The 13,936-nt window shown below is 36.9% G+C and overlaps 1 protein-coding gene across 2 annotated transcripts in view; it reads left to right on the forward strand.

Moving 5' to 3' along the window:
• The first annotated feature begins 240 nt into the window (after positions 1-240).
• The window catches only part of LOC140190599 (protein argonaute-3), a 59,775-nt gene continuing 46,079 nt past the window's right edge, over positions 241-13,936 (forward strand). The window contains exons 1-2 of one of the 2 annotated variants that reach the window (XM_072247296.1): positions 241-452; positions 9,112-9,248. In XM_072247296.1, coding sequence (XP_072103397.1) covers positions 355-452; positions 9,112-9,248 — 235 coding nt within the window. In that variant the 5' untranslated portion in view covers positions 241-354. The remainder of the gene's footprint in view (positions 453-9,111; positions 9,249-13,936) is intronic. The other variant, XM_072247295.1, reaches the window with a different exon arrangement.

Consider the following 13,936-nt stretch of genomic DNA (forward strand, 5'->3'; position numbering starts at 1 on the left):
CAAATATTATTTCACATAGAATGACAAGTAAATCGTTGTACCTCCACTGCCACAATCTGTTTGTGTTTTGGCACCAGAATGTGTGGTGATACTTGCAAGTTGCCCCCAGCACATCCATGGGTTGTGCTGGTTGTTGAGACACATGACGCATTTCACTGTATGTTTTAATGTATGCCCTGCACACAAAGAAATATTGCAGATGTCTTATGCCTTTGATTCTTTTTTCCCCCCTTTAAGGTGGATTTGGAGGTGACATTACCAGGAGAAGGGAAGGACCGAATTTTCAGGGTATCAATAAAATTTGTTTCAAGAGTGAGCTGGCACTTGCTACATGAAGTTCTGACTGGTCGTAGCATGCCAGAGTTGCTGCCCGGGTTGGATCTAGACAAGCCACTCAGCACAAATCCTGTCCATGCTGTTGATGTTGTCCTTCGACATCTTCCCTCCATGAAGTGAGTAACTGTCAAAATTCCTTTACACTCTTAGTTATTGATTTTAATTTATTTTAATCCACCAAGCACAGATTAGACCACTAACTTTTTATTTATTGGATATATAGTTTTCTTTCCTTCCATCTATCACTGTCACTGGGCATGCTATAATTGCACGTTAAAAAAGAAGGCAAGTGTCTTTCTTGCCCCTCAGTGCTTCCAGTGTGGTTCCGAAATCAGTCGTATTAGTCTACGGTACATGTTCCTTGAAACCATCATATAGGGTAACATGAGTCTAAATGAACTCTTGACCACAGATCTCTACCATTTGCTTTGTGATATTAATTTATCTGTTATATGCTGATAAAGTTAAAATAATTCTTAAAAATTCACATTTCTCTGGTCGTGTACATTTTGCTGTATTGTCATTGTAAGTGGAAAATGTATGGGGTTGTACCTCCACCCATTTTGCATCCTAATTTTGTTAGGGGATTAGTCATAGTATTGTACAACTCTGAAACAGGCCCCTTGGCCCAATTCACCCATGCCAACCAAGATGATAAACCTGGCCTAGTCACATTTGACTGCATTTGGCCCATATCCCACTCAACCTTCCTTAATGAAAATGGAAAAATCAGGTTGCTTTCTGGACCTGTAGAACCGAAATATTATTACTTTTGAAGTCCATGGTGAATTGTTCAAGAAAATAACAAGATGCTGTGTTGTTTTAATTCTGCTGATGGGTTTAGGAACAATATGGAAAGAACCTCCACTTAGTGTAACTGATACTACAGAAGTACATACAGTTGGGAAATAGCAGAAACTCGAAAGGAAATGAGAATGAATTTACTCCAGTGATTAAGGAGTTGTGAAATGATGCAAGTTCTTTTATTTTGCAATGCTTTTTCCTGTGACATAAAGCAATTAATTACTTATTTGTCAGTGTTTGCATCCCTCAAAGTAAAAGCCAGAAATAATTTTCTCTTGTACTTAGCTATTGCAGTTTTCTTAATTGTGCATATGTAGTAAGAAATTTCTCTTGTGTCTGCCTGCATTCAGCGAATTTGAGTGATTTCAGAACCAATACCAGGAAACTTCAGTTTAACCAGCCTCTGTGAGATTGAAGCCTCAAATCAGAGGAAGAAGCTTTTAGAGCTATAAGCTGGATATGCTAAAATTGCAGAGTTGGCTGAGTGATGATTCAGGAATGCCAACGTCTGTGCTCGAGAGATGCAACTGATCAAGTGTTTAGATCTTTCTGTTTCTATCTGTGCACAGCCATAAATGGCTAAATTCCCATGGAAAATAGTTGCATGCACTAAACGTTAACCATGTACCATGGAGCCCTGTGGGGTTGAAAGGAATATTTTGACTTGGGTATATTGGAGACACAAAGTGTAAATTGGGGCATAGGCTGAAGCCTTAAATATGAATAGCTATGAGAGGCAGTAATCTATTAGGTTGGTCCCAGTCACAGTCTTGCGATAGCATGCCAGTTTCCATTTGAATAGTGCAAAATCTTTCTGACATGACCACCAGTTCACCCTTGATGACCATTTTTGGTAGGGTGTCAAGTTTAAATGGCTGTCAGTGAATCAGATAAGTAATTTTCAAGCATCTGGCACCCAATTCAGCAGCCTTTTGTCAACAGTTTGATTCATGCCTCATTGGGGCATCTTGTGTTTTATCCTCATAGCAGTTCCATCACTTATTTAGGGGCATGCTTGTAGATCAAAGCAGCTAAGTTGATCCAAAAGAAATTAATCCAGTTTTTACTCTTGGGTAATCAGTAATCGGATCTCTCCAGTAGAAACTCTGCTTCCATTGGAATGAAATCGCATGCAAAATAAACTGAGTAAGAACTTGTAACTGTACAGCATCTTCACACTTACTGGCCACCCACTGTCTTAGCCTCCAGATTTGCATCACATAAAAGGGCATAAAGGTGACATTTTGCAGTGAGACCTTAATGAGACCAGTGGAGAACAGGCACTCCAGGTAAAGTAATAAATAAATCAGAAAATTGGCATTATGGTTAGCTTGAAGCAAAAAGTAAATAAATGATGGGAGTTATAAGTGTAATGCCCATCTAAGACGCAGAAGGTGTTCTCCCATTCTAACTCCAGCTGTGACTGTCACATAAACACCTAAACTCCTTGCCTGGAGACCAGTAAAAGCTAATTCTTAGGAGGGTAAAATACACTATTGAAGTAAACAGTCTTTTCCGTTCAATTAAAATTGGATATGCAAAGATCTGAAGTTAGAATAGAGTATAACCATGAAGCAGTAAGAGCTTTGTATGTTGGACCAAATAAACTCGTGGTCCACAACTCTGGCTCTTAAAATCCTCTAAGTAATAAACCACGCACTTGTTTCCTAAGATTTTTCCACTCACATATAGAAAACTTATTTCTGTGTGGGTTTGATGTGATGCGACTTGGTTAAAATGCCACTTAATTTGTGAAAATGTAATGGAAACACAGGTTTTTGCTTGTATTGTAGGGCCATTTTGGTTTCTTATCTTGTACTGTTCTTTCCATGTAGCAGGTTGTTCCTATTCAATTAGACGACTTTTTGTTCATAGGCATTGTCCTGAGAACTAAAGGATTTCTTTTTGGTTTGCAAGATCTTATCTGATAATTGCAATCTTTGATGTATTTCAGAGTAAAATGACAATTAGCATTAATTGCATATAGTGTATCAGAAAACTTTTAAAAGTTGAATTATTATCATCTTGAGCAAAGGCTTTTACATGACCATAATGTGCAAATTGGCCAGTTTTACTATTGCCACCTACTGCCCGTTACGCCATTGGCATTTAGGGCAGCAGTGAAGTTCTCCCTCCTCTGGCAGTGTTCATGTTTCCCTCGTCATGTCAGTAGCTCGGTTGTTACTACTGTCAGTCATGCAAGTCCCAGGTGGAGACCCAGGAATACTGTCACACCCAGATGTAGAAGGACTCTTCATTGCTGTTTCTGTAACAATTTTGTTTTACCAGTCAGAGTTGTTAACCCTGAGCTGAACCCCTGAACCTGGAGGACTGGTGGACCACTCTTAGTCTGGCCTCTGCCCTTTGACCTGTTTGGCACAGGTGACTCTACCAAGGGCCAAAGCATAAAGCCCTGACTCCAGCCAGCATAGCTCTCCGGGTCATTGAGTCATGCAAGCCTCCAAACCACGACAAGGTTGTGGTCCTCTTGCAGGTTACTATTATTAGCCAACCGTAAAATGAATTGGTAGTTCAGTAGTTACCAGTGATGATGTGTTTGTTACTCCACATAGCACAACTTAATACTGTGGTTTTTAAGGTCACGACAAAGAACAATTTTTCATTCACTGTTAGACATTAAAAAAGTAAATCTTTTAACAGCATTTTGATAACTTTTATTTTAAAGTGCAACTATTAAGTGATTTATTAATATTTTACTGCAAATACTTAATATTCAGAAAGCATGAAGTATAACACACCCTTGTTTTGCAAATCGATTCACTGCTCAAGGTTTTATATGCTGTAGTAATTACTCTTTGATCTAACAATTAGATATGGCTATTATAATATTGTTTTTTAAATTAATTTCAGTTCATTAATGTATTCGTAAGTCATGCATGCTTGTGTTTTGTATATTAGGCAGGTCAGAACTTGAGCAGACATTTAAATCCATTTAATTCCATCCAGATAGAATTTGAGTAGTGCTGTGGTTTAATATACACACTCTGAATTTAGGTCAAATGTCAGTTCAATTAGTTCTACCCTCCCCCCCCCCCCCCCCCACATTAAACGTGTAAAAGGACAACTTCTTTTTATAGTCGGCCCTCCACATCCGTGGATTCAACCAACCGTGGATCGAAAATACTGTACAAATATACCCCACTATCCAAAAGTAGAGCGTTCCTATGAAACCTTCCGTGCCAAAATGGCATAAAGCGAAGAAGCAATTACCATTAATTTATATGGGAAAAGTTTTTGAGCGTTCCCAGACCCAAAAAATAACCTACCAAATCATACCAAATAACACATAAAACCTAAAATAACGCTAACATATAGTAAAAGCAGGAATGATATGCTACGAGCAGAACCAATAGTAGCATCGGCAACTTTGAAGATTCTTTCTCTCTGCATGTAAATACTGTAGTACGAATGGTGGACACAGGCAAGTTCAACGCACGCACGATGTCTTTATTTCATTCACCATGATCAAAACACTTAATTATGTACAGTTTTATACTAAGTGTAACACCCTTATGAGCTCTCTTAGGCTTTTATATAAGGGATCTGCGAATTTTGGTATCCATGGGGGGGGGTCCCAGAACCAATCCCCTGCGGATACGGAGGGCCAACTGTGTAGTATTCTGTCTCTTAACCATTCTCTCTTTACAATTTTGGAATGATAAACTTATTCTTCCCTGTCATGCTCTGCTTAATTTCCTTTGCAAATTCTGATATTGGGAGTCTAGTTGAAGTATCAGCATATCACTCTGTATTAAAATGCTGATGTGTTTGTGATGTTTCATTCAGATCAATTCAACTTCCATTGAACCTCCTTGTTTATGCTCATTTAATTATGGATTTAAAACTAACTGTGATTTAGCTTTGGTTGGCAAATTTGAGTACAGTGATGGATAGCGTAAAAAGTGCACCTAAGTGTTTACCCCACACAAAATGCTGGAGGAACCTGGCAGCTCAGACAGCATCTATAGAGATATATATATATAGTTGACATTTCAGCCTGAGATCCTTCCCTTCATCCAAAACCTGCTTGAGTTCCTCCAGCATTTTGTGTTTTGCTCTGAATTTCCAGCATCTGCAGAATCTTTTGTGTTGAAGTACATACCCCTTTAGGTATCCAGTGTGACTCAAGGTCATTGTTCATTAATATAACATGACCTCAGCTACCTATGGTCTAGATTGTATCTGCACCTACCCAATCTCATAATGTAATGAGACCCATGAATTAAGCAAAGGAACCTTGGTACCGTATTCTGATTTGCTGGTATCATGGTTCAATACATAGGTCCCATATCTTGACCATGTAGATTGGATGTATGATTTACATTGGTTTATGGTTCAGGCAGCAAATTCACAAATTGATTAGCATTTAATGTGTAAAACTACGTCATCCAGTATCGGAAGTATATCTTAATATTTTCTTTAATGTTAAAATCTTTAACTTTGCTTAAACTGCATTATCTTTGAAGAAACAGTTGGTCGTCAAAATAATTGTGCATTTCTTACGAGGTGAAAGAATGGGCAAAATCATCTTGCCTTTGCTTTCCTAAGTCCGTCAAAAATATATAATTGTTTGTAACCAGCAAGTAGAAACAATTAAGTATTAAAACGATCTCTTAATGTTCCACTGAGTTGAGAGTTTTGCATTATCTGCCAGTGCTGAGGTAATCTCCAATCATAAAGCTAGGTAAGTGAACTGACAGTTTAAGCCACCTGAATTTTGTTTAAATTTTGTCTTCATTAGTGTTTTCTGTTCAATATTATTCCCTGTTCCTAATCTCTCCCCAAGAAGATGGTGATGAGTCGCCTCCTTGAACCACCCCAGCCCTTAATGGAATGTCTTGCTAAGATAGCTTATGAGGGTGTTTGAGAACCAGAAAAGGCTGTGCGTCTTCGTTTATGTAGTTAAGAAAATTCCCTATCCCAATCCCAAAGGGACTAATTGACCAGATGGATTATATCACATTGCAGCCCTGGCATATTGCGATAACCAACAGACACAATTTAATCAACACAGTGTTGCAACAAGGGTAATCAACTAACTCAGGTCGGCATAGTGGGGCAGCACATTCCCCTCCTAGTTGCACTCTATACTAACTTGGAAATGTATTGCACTTCATTCAATTTGTCTGGGTCGAAATATCTTCTAACTCCCTATGCAAGAGCAGTACAAGAGTACCTTCATTGGAGCTCGCAGCTTCTCGAGGATAACGGCATAGAACAGTACAGGAAAGGGATGGGCCATTGGGCTGACATTAGGGGATGGATATTATGGTCTTGCCATCGATTCCTCCATCCCAAAATGAATGAAAGACAAAACTTCCAATCCAGTCGATCAATAATTATCAACAAAATGCAGACCATTGTAATAGATTCTAACTTTGACTCCTAGTTGATTGTCTGATTCACTAAGTGTATAGCTGAGTGGAAGTCACAGTCAGTACCTTGTGTCCTTATTGTTCATCATGTTAAGCTTCATAACATCATTGGGTATATCAGACCATCCATACCAACATGTCTGCCACCCTAGGCCATGCTACTAATTAAAATGATGTACTCTGGTATGGTGAACTCCTAGAAATGGAATTGGATCATATTTTTTGATTCATTGATTTTTACTAACCATACTGAATTACCTGCAAGCTGGGCACCTGATCAGGTATGTTTGGTGCAGTCACACTACTGTGTTCCAAGACTATGCAAATATTTGTCTTAAAGATAGAATTTCTATCATAGTTTAAGTATTATTTGTATCAACTTTCAGAAAGCAATAACCAATCATAAAATGGGTTCTTCTATTATGATTAACTGTAAAGAAGCTGTTCAATAATCTAGCTAAGATAGACATTTTTGTTGTAATCTCCTTTCTCTGAATTGTTGCAGTATACTTCCTATTAAGTAAATTATTTTGAAATGCCATTTAAATTAGCAGACTACATTTCACAAACATTGAGAGGGTGGTCTGTCATTCTTCCTTTGGGGATTGCAAAAATTCTCAGTCCTCTCAGAATAATTCCCTGTGATCTTTAATATTCCATAAACAAGTTTCTGTTTGAAAGGGTAATCGAAAGGGTGGCTCCTGTTAATATGTAGAGCTCTCACAAATGTTATCCAAGAGAGGCAAGTTTGATTTTACACTTGGGTCCTAGCTTGTCACATGGTAGCCTTCCAAATTCAAGGAAATAATTTTGAATAATTAGTATTCAGAAACTGCAGTGTTGTGGATACAGCTCAGCACATCATGGGAGCCAGCATCCTCACTATGGACTGTGTGTACATTTGCTTCCTCAGTAAAGCAGACAGCATTATTAAAGATTCTCCCCCTGACCCCGGTAATTCTTTCTTCTCTCTGTCTTTATCAATTTGGCTGCTCCTCTTTGAAGCCCATCTGCCACTGTTTTGCCTTCACAAATTATCTTTGTCCCTTAAATAACTTCCATGTAATTGATACTAAACCAGCCCATAAGTAGCTGGTTAGTTTCTCCTCACACTTCATTTAATAATTGCCATGCACACAATTAACTTGATATTGGCTCAAAACTAAAACACTGCGGATGTTGAAAGTCTGAAATAAAAACAGCAAATACTTAGGTTTAGGTAATTAAATGTGTCAGTGAATCAAACCAACTGATTTAGATTCTAATCCACGAGGAGTACAGATTTTTATTAGTAGCCTCATTTAATGATGTGAAATTTGCTATTTTCTATTCCAAGGGTATAATCCCTAAATGTAAAATGTGTAATGTACCTGAAATTGCTCCTTATAATACTGTTAATATTTTCAGAGGAAGCAGTTGAATTCTGGAGATTTGTTGATCTTGTACCCCCATTATTTATATTGAATCTACTATATTCCTGACCTTGAAATTTTAAGGTTTCTCAAATAAGTTGGTATTTTGTCCACTGCCTTCCCTGTAAAAGACATAATGTAGTCAATTACAAGTTTGTCAATTCCTTATTGTGTGCATGTTTCTTTAACTGTTTCCATTCAGTTTTATACTGTTTTTTCCAAGAATATACTTATAGTTCAGAATCTTGGTAAAATATTTTGATATACAGTACTGTGCAAAAGTCTTAGGCACATTTTTTTAAAATTCTGTATAGCAAAGATGCTTTCAAAATAATGAAATAAAAAGATTCTTAAAAAAATTACTATAACAAGCAGTAAACAATAAAAAGCTAAATCAAATCAATATTTGGTGTGACCACCTTTTGCATTTACAACTGCATCAGTGTTTTGCAGTTTTATTTGAAAATTGGCTGGTAGGTTGTTCTAAACACCTTGGAGAACTGCCTCAGTTCTTCTACAGAAGTACGATGGAGAGCATTCTAACTGGTTGCATCACTCTCTGGTATTGGGGGTGACGGGTGGTGGTTGCTACTGCAAAGGATCAAAGTAACCTGCTGAGTTGTAAACTCAGTCGGTTCCATCATGGGCACTGACCCCTGTAGTATCCAGGACATCTTCAATATATTTTAACACATATACACGCACACGCGAGTTTTTTTTCCTCTATTATTATGTATTGCATTGTACTGCGGCCACAAAGGCAACAAATTTCAGGACTTCTTCCTGTGATCTTAAACCTGATTCTGATTCTAATTCAGACATTGGCTGTCTCATTTGCTTCTGTCTCTCCAAGTAATCCCAGACTGCCTCAATGATGTTGAGATCAGGGTTCTGTGGAGGCCGTACCATCTAAAACATTAGAAAAATTCTGGGGTGCCTGAGACTGTTGCACAGTGCTGTATACTGTAGCTTATTTTTGTTATGTTCCTGGCTTTTGAATTTATTACTAGACTTATAAAAAGAAAAGGGGGATAATCCTTTGAGTTGATGTTTCTCATCAACCCATGCAAGGCTTGTACTTATTTTTGTCAGTATTTAAGCAGTACCAGATAGAAATGGTGCATAAGGTCCCAGACATCTGACTTTAATTTGTATTGTTACAGGTACACCCCTGTTGGCCGCTCTTTCTTCTCTGCCCCTGAAGGGTATGACCATCCATTGGGTGGGGGTAGAGAAGTCTGGTTTGGTTTCCATCAGTCTGTCAGACCTGCCATGTGGAAAATGATGCTAAACATAGATGGTGAGTTGTGATTTACTAATTAAGTTCAAATTCAGAAACTTCACGTTAATCTTGCTCTTGATTTTTCCTATAGTGTTCGAATTAAGTATTTTTAGATTATCTGAGGAAGACAAAAAAAATGATGTTGGTAGCGAACTTGTTTCATGTTTCAGTAATTATTAAATAGTTTCTGTTCTCTGCATAGCTGACTTTGAAACATTGAACAGAAGTTATTTGGTGCCAAAACCTTAACCAATGACTTCCATGCTTCCAAATTTACCCATTCAGCAGTTGTTTGTTCAATTTCCAATCTTCAATACTCTATTGCTTGAATCTTGTGTCTTTATCACCTAACGACTGTACTTGGCATATCTTTTAAGAGTTTCATCTTTACATTCAAAGATCCTTAGTTAGATTGGCAAATAACATTCAGCATCACAGCCACCCAAGAACACCAGCTTGTCCAAATTTTGCTGCTTGTGCATCTTAAGAACCTTTCATTGCTTTATTTGTGACAACTCTTTCAACTGTATTGATTTGGAAGTTCTGAATTCCTCCTGCAAATGACTCCACTTTGCCACTTTAAGTTGCTCCTTGGCCAAATTTATAGTCACTTTAAAATCTTGAATATTATATAAAAGGCTGTGCAATGGTTTTCTACATTAAGTGCACATTGTTATTTTAAACTTTGCATTTATTTTTTCTGTCCCAACAGTATTAGTCTTTGACTTCTCCACTTTCTTTAGGATTAGGGCAGTATATGGTGTGTCGTGTGTTTTTGTAAACCTTGTAATTGAGGACTATGGTTCAAGATATTAATCAAGAGATGTTAATTAATTAAAATGCATCACCATCTCTGGATCTTCGTGAAATGATGTCTGTTCAGAAGTGAGGACAGTTAAAACTGTCTCTTGAGAAGAAGCAAGTGCTATGATATCAGCGGTGATGGGATCTAGCACTGCTTTTAAAACTCTGCAGCACGGGAGCGTCATGGTTAACCGAACGATTTTCAGATCAGGCGACCCAGGGTCAATTCCTGCCGCTGCCTGTAAGGAATTTTATCCGCTCTCCCCGTGGCCACGTGGCTTTCCTCTGGGTGGTCTGAATTCCTCCCACAGCCCAAAGACCTACTAATGGGTAGGTAAATTGGCCACTGTAGATTGTCCCGTGATTAGGCTAGGGTTAAATTGGGTGATTGCTCGGCGGTGTGGCCCGAAGGGCCTATTCTGCGCTGTATCTCAATAAATTTTTTAAAGTACGAACTCTCAATTAATTCTGATATTTATGCACTCTTATTATCTATGTTTACATGTTCATCCTGAAATAGAATATGGGTGATGTTCTCGCTGTCCAAAAAGGCCCCTCTGAGAATTGCCAAAGCTTTTCATGACGCATCATTGCCCACCAGACGCTAGGAAAGATCCAGAAAAAGTTCACTTTTTTGAGAAAAATATTCATATCTACAACATGATAACTTTTTTTACAGTCTATTGTTTCAAAACAAATAAATGAGTGTTATAGATTATGCAGATATCTTGGTTTGCAGATAACAATTCTCAAATAGCAGTTACAAAATATCTTCATGCAACTTGTACAAGAGAAAATGGACTGGACTTTGTGATAGCAGCAAGCCAAATTTAATTGTCACAGGCACAGGGATAAAGGTTAAGACTTGTCCTTTAAAGATCTCTGGAAAAATAATAGTATTATCCTAATTGTTAATGCAATACAGTGCCATGGAATGGATGCAAAGAGCGCCAGCTACAAAGCTGCCAAGAACGGAATATTTTTGAATGTCCTTGCCAATGGAAACATATAAAAACAAATTTTCAAGTGAATTTAAAAATTATAAACTTTTAAATTACTTTAGTACAAGCTTTAATACAAACTCAACAAATTATATTGCACTACTTATACTGTTGCAGCTAAAATGGGTACTTTCTGGGGGGAGAAGATGGGAAAATCCATGTTTCGTGTTCCACTGTTGGACTCCTTGTGGAGTTCAAAGAAGTTTTGGAGCGTTACCTGAGCAGGGAGAACTCAAATTCTTGAGAGTTAAGTGCTGCCTTTTCAGTGCAGAACTGTTGACATTTCCTTGGGCCCATTACTGTTGTAAACAGTTATGATTTTGTGCTGTGTTTTAAATCGATTCAGTGCTGAATCTGTTGACTCTGAGATGATCAATATTTAAAGATTTTTGCTGTCAACTTAATGTACACCGGTTCTGACGTTGGAAGAGTTCTTGGGGAGAGATTGCCAAAAAAAATTTGTTAGTAATTTCTTTCAAAGCAAATGGATTTTTAGTCCATGACTTTCTCAATTAACTAACCTAGAAATTCTCAGCATTGAGAATTACAGATGTGTATTCACACTTCAGTTTTGAATCTAACTATTGCTTAATGGTGAGTTCTATAAGGAAAAAACATTTTTATTCTGTTATAGCCCTCAGAATAAAATGCCACTTTTTGTGAAATGGTTGGAGCTGATGTTGATTATTTGTAATGTATGGGTTTGTGCTGACAGTAGGTGTCATAGATTTGGTTCTGAATGGAATCTGCCCCTTCATGGAGCAAAGAAGGAACTATAGTTTAATTAAAAAGGTTAAGACCATAGCAGGTTATCCTTGTGTTTGCAACTGAAGTGGTGGGGAATAGGTCTTCATTATACAGACCAAAAAAACTCTGAGGATCTACTGAAAAACAAATTTAACTGAGTAACGCGAGTTTAGGAGATTACATTAGGAGGTTATCTTATTGAAGTTAATTTCTAACTATACAGTGAACTTAGTTCCACCAAAAGCAAAGACTCTAACAATTAGCAGAAACATAATTACGAAGGACATAAATGTATTCTGTTGCTTTCTTGAGGGATAAAAGTTGCCTCCTAATAAATGCAGGTGTTTGCATGGGCTTTTGGATGCATAGCCAAATATTTTTAAAACCATGAACATTCCTTTATTGTGAAGAGTCATTTACTGTGAAAGGGGAAGTCGTCTTCCTTTTTGTTCTTGTAGTAGAAAAGGTGCAAACCTAAATTTCACATATTTCCAGTAATTAATGTTTGGGGCCATAAAGTTAGTTTTACTCAATTGGACTTTGTTTAAATATTGCTATGAAGTACTGGCACAGTGAATTCAACTTGACATTTCATTTAATACTAACGGAAGAAAATTTTATTCCCTTTGCTTAGTTACAAAGTTCTCATTGATAGGGAACTACTGAGTTACATTCCTTAATTTTTTTAGGTATATTTTAAAATGTTAATGGCATGGAAGAGGTATAAGATGCAGAACCTGCTAACACTGGAAACTTTGGTTCTGATTTTCATTTGTTCTGCAAATTTTTTAAAAAATACAGTATTTAAATAGAAATAACATACTTGGTGTCATATTTTAATATATTGTACAATAAAGTTAAAATGATAAAACAATAGTAAACATTTATACTGTTTGCTTCAAGTTAGTACAGTACATTAATATTATAACTGCGAGGTAAATGTCTTAATTGAGATTGGAACTTTGTTCATATACAACCAGACTCATTTATTTCAAACCTCAAGCATTCAGTCTACTTCTGGGATGTGTCTGCTACTTAAGAATGCACTGGTTATCTGAAATTAGCATTTAAAATTTACTAATCTTTTACAACTATGCATTTTGACAAATCTGTCTACCTCTTCTGTATCCAGAAGAGGGACTGAAGCAGATAGGTTTGGATGACTGTGACGATTGGTGGAACTACTCAACTGAGTATGATTTCAGGATTTTCTTCAACTGATGACGTGCAAGCTGTTCGGAAATAACTCAGGATTACGCTGTGCAAATTCTGCACAGCATTTCCCTTTAACACATTATTGATTTCTTTTCAAACTAATTCATTTGATGAAGCACTTTGCAATATCTTTGAAAGAAGCCCATGAATCCGCCCTCAACCTGGCTTTTAATTACTCTTCCATATTGACTGCAAATCATTAGCATCATAAGAGCACCATTCCGAATTTCCATTCCAAGTGACTAATTAAAAGGAGGGAAGAGTGTGGAACAGATGTTCATATTGTTATGTTCACACCCTGTGGTCAACCTCTTCAGAATTCATGGGAGCAGAGGTTCTATGACCTAACTGCATGCTTTCCAAAAATATGCAAGCAGAATATCAGCGATATGACCTTTAATTATATTCTTGAATATCTTAGGCTATTAGTAATGTGTTATTCTCAAATGTAGGATGAATAATTGACCCAAAATCAATTGCTTTATAAGTTATGTTTCAATATTTTGAGGTATATTTGACAAATAAAGCTAATCTTTAATCTAATTTTTGTCCTCCTAATTTTTGGTCTTTGCATGAAAAAAAGTTATACCAATTCCACTCAAATTTAATAGAAGTCACCTCTTACTCTTTAATTCCAAGGAAATTAATTTTATCTTTGCTTAAAATAATTTAACCCTCAAAGACTAGAAAAATCATGTTAGATTATTGCTCTTTGTTCAAGGTCAAATATCCTTACTAAGTTTTGGTGCCCAAAACTGCTCTCAGTAATTTTGGTGAGGCCCAACTAGCCTTGGCTTAGCTTGTGTTTTCTAAGTCATTAATAAAACTTTACTTAGAAGTTGAATCAGAATATTATTGACATTTAAGATTGTCGTTGGTATTTTACAGAGATTAATGTGCCGCTATGTTAAGTTAATTTCTATGAAAATTTGTTTAAAT

This window comes from Mobula birostris, chromosome 30, assembly GCF_030028105.1.
Source record: "Mobula birostris isolate sMobBir1 chromosome 30, sMobBir1.hap1, whole genome shotgun sequence".
Classification (NCBI taxonomy): domain Eukaryota; kingdom Metazoa; phylum Chordata; class Chondrichthyes; order Myliobatiformes; family Myliobatidae; genus Mobula; species Mobula birostris.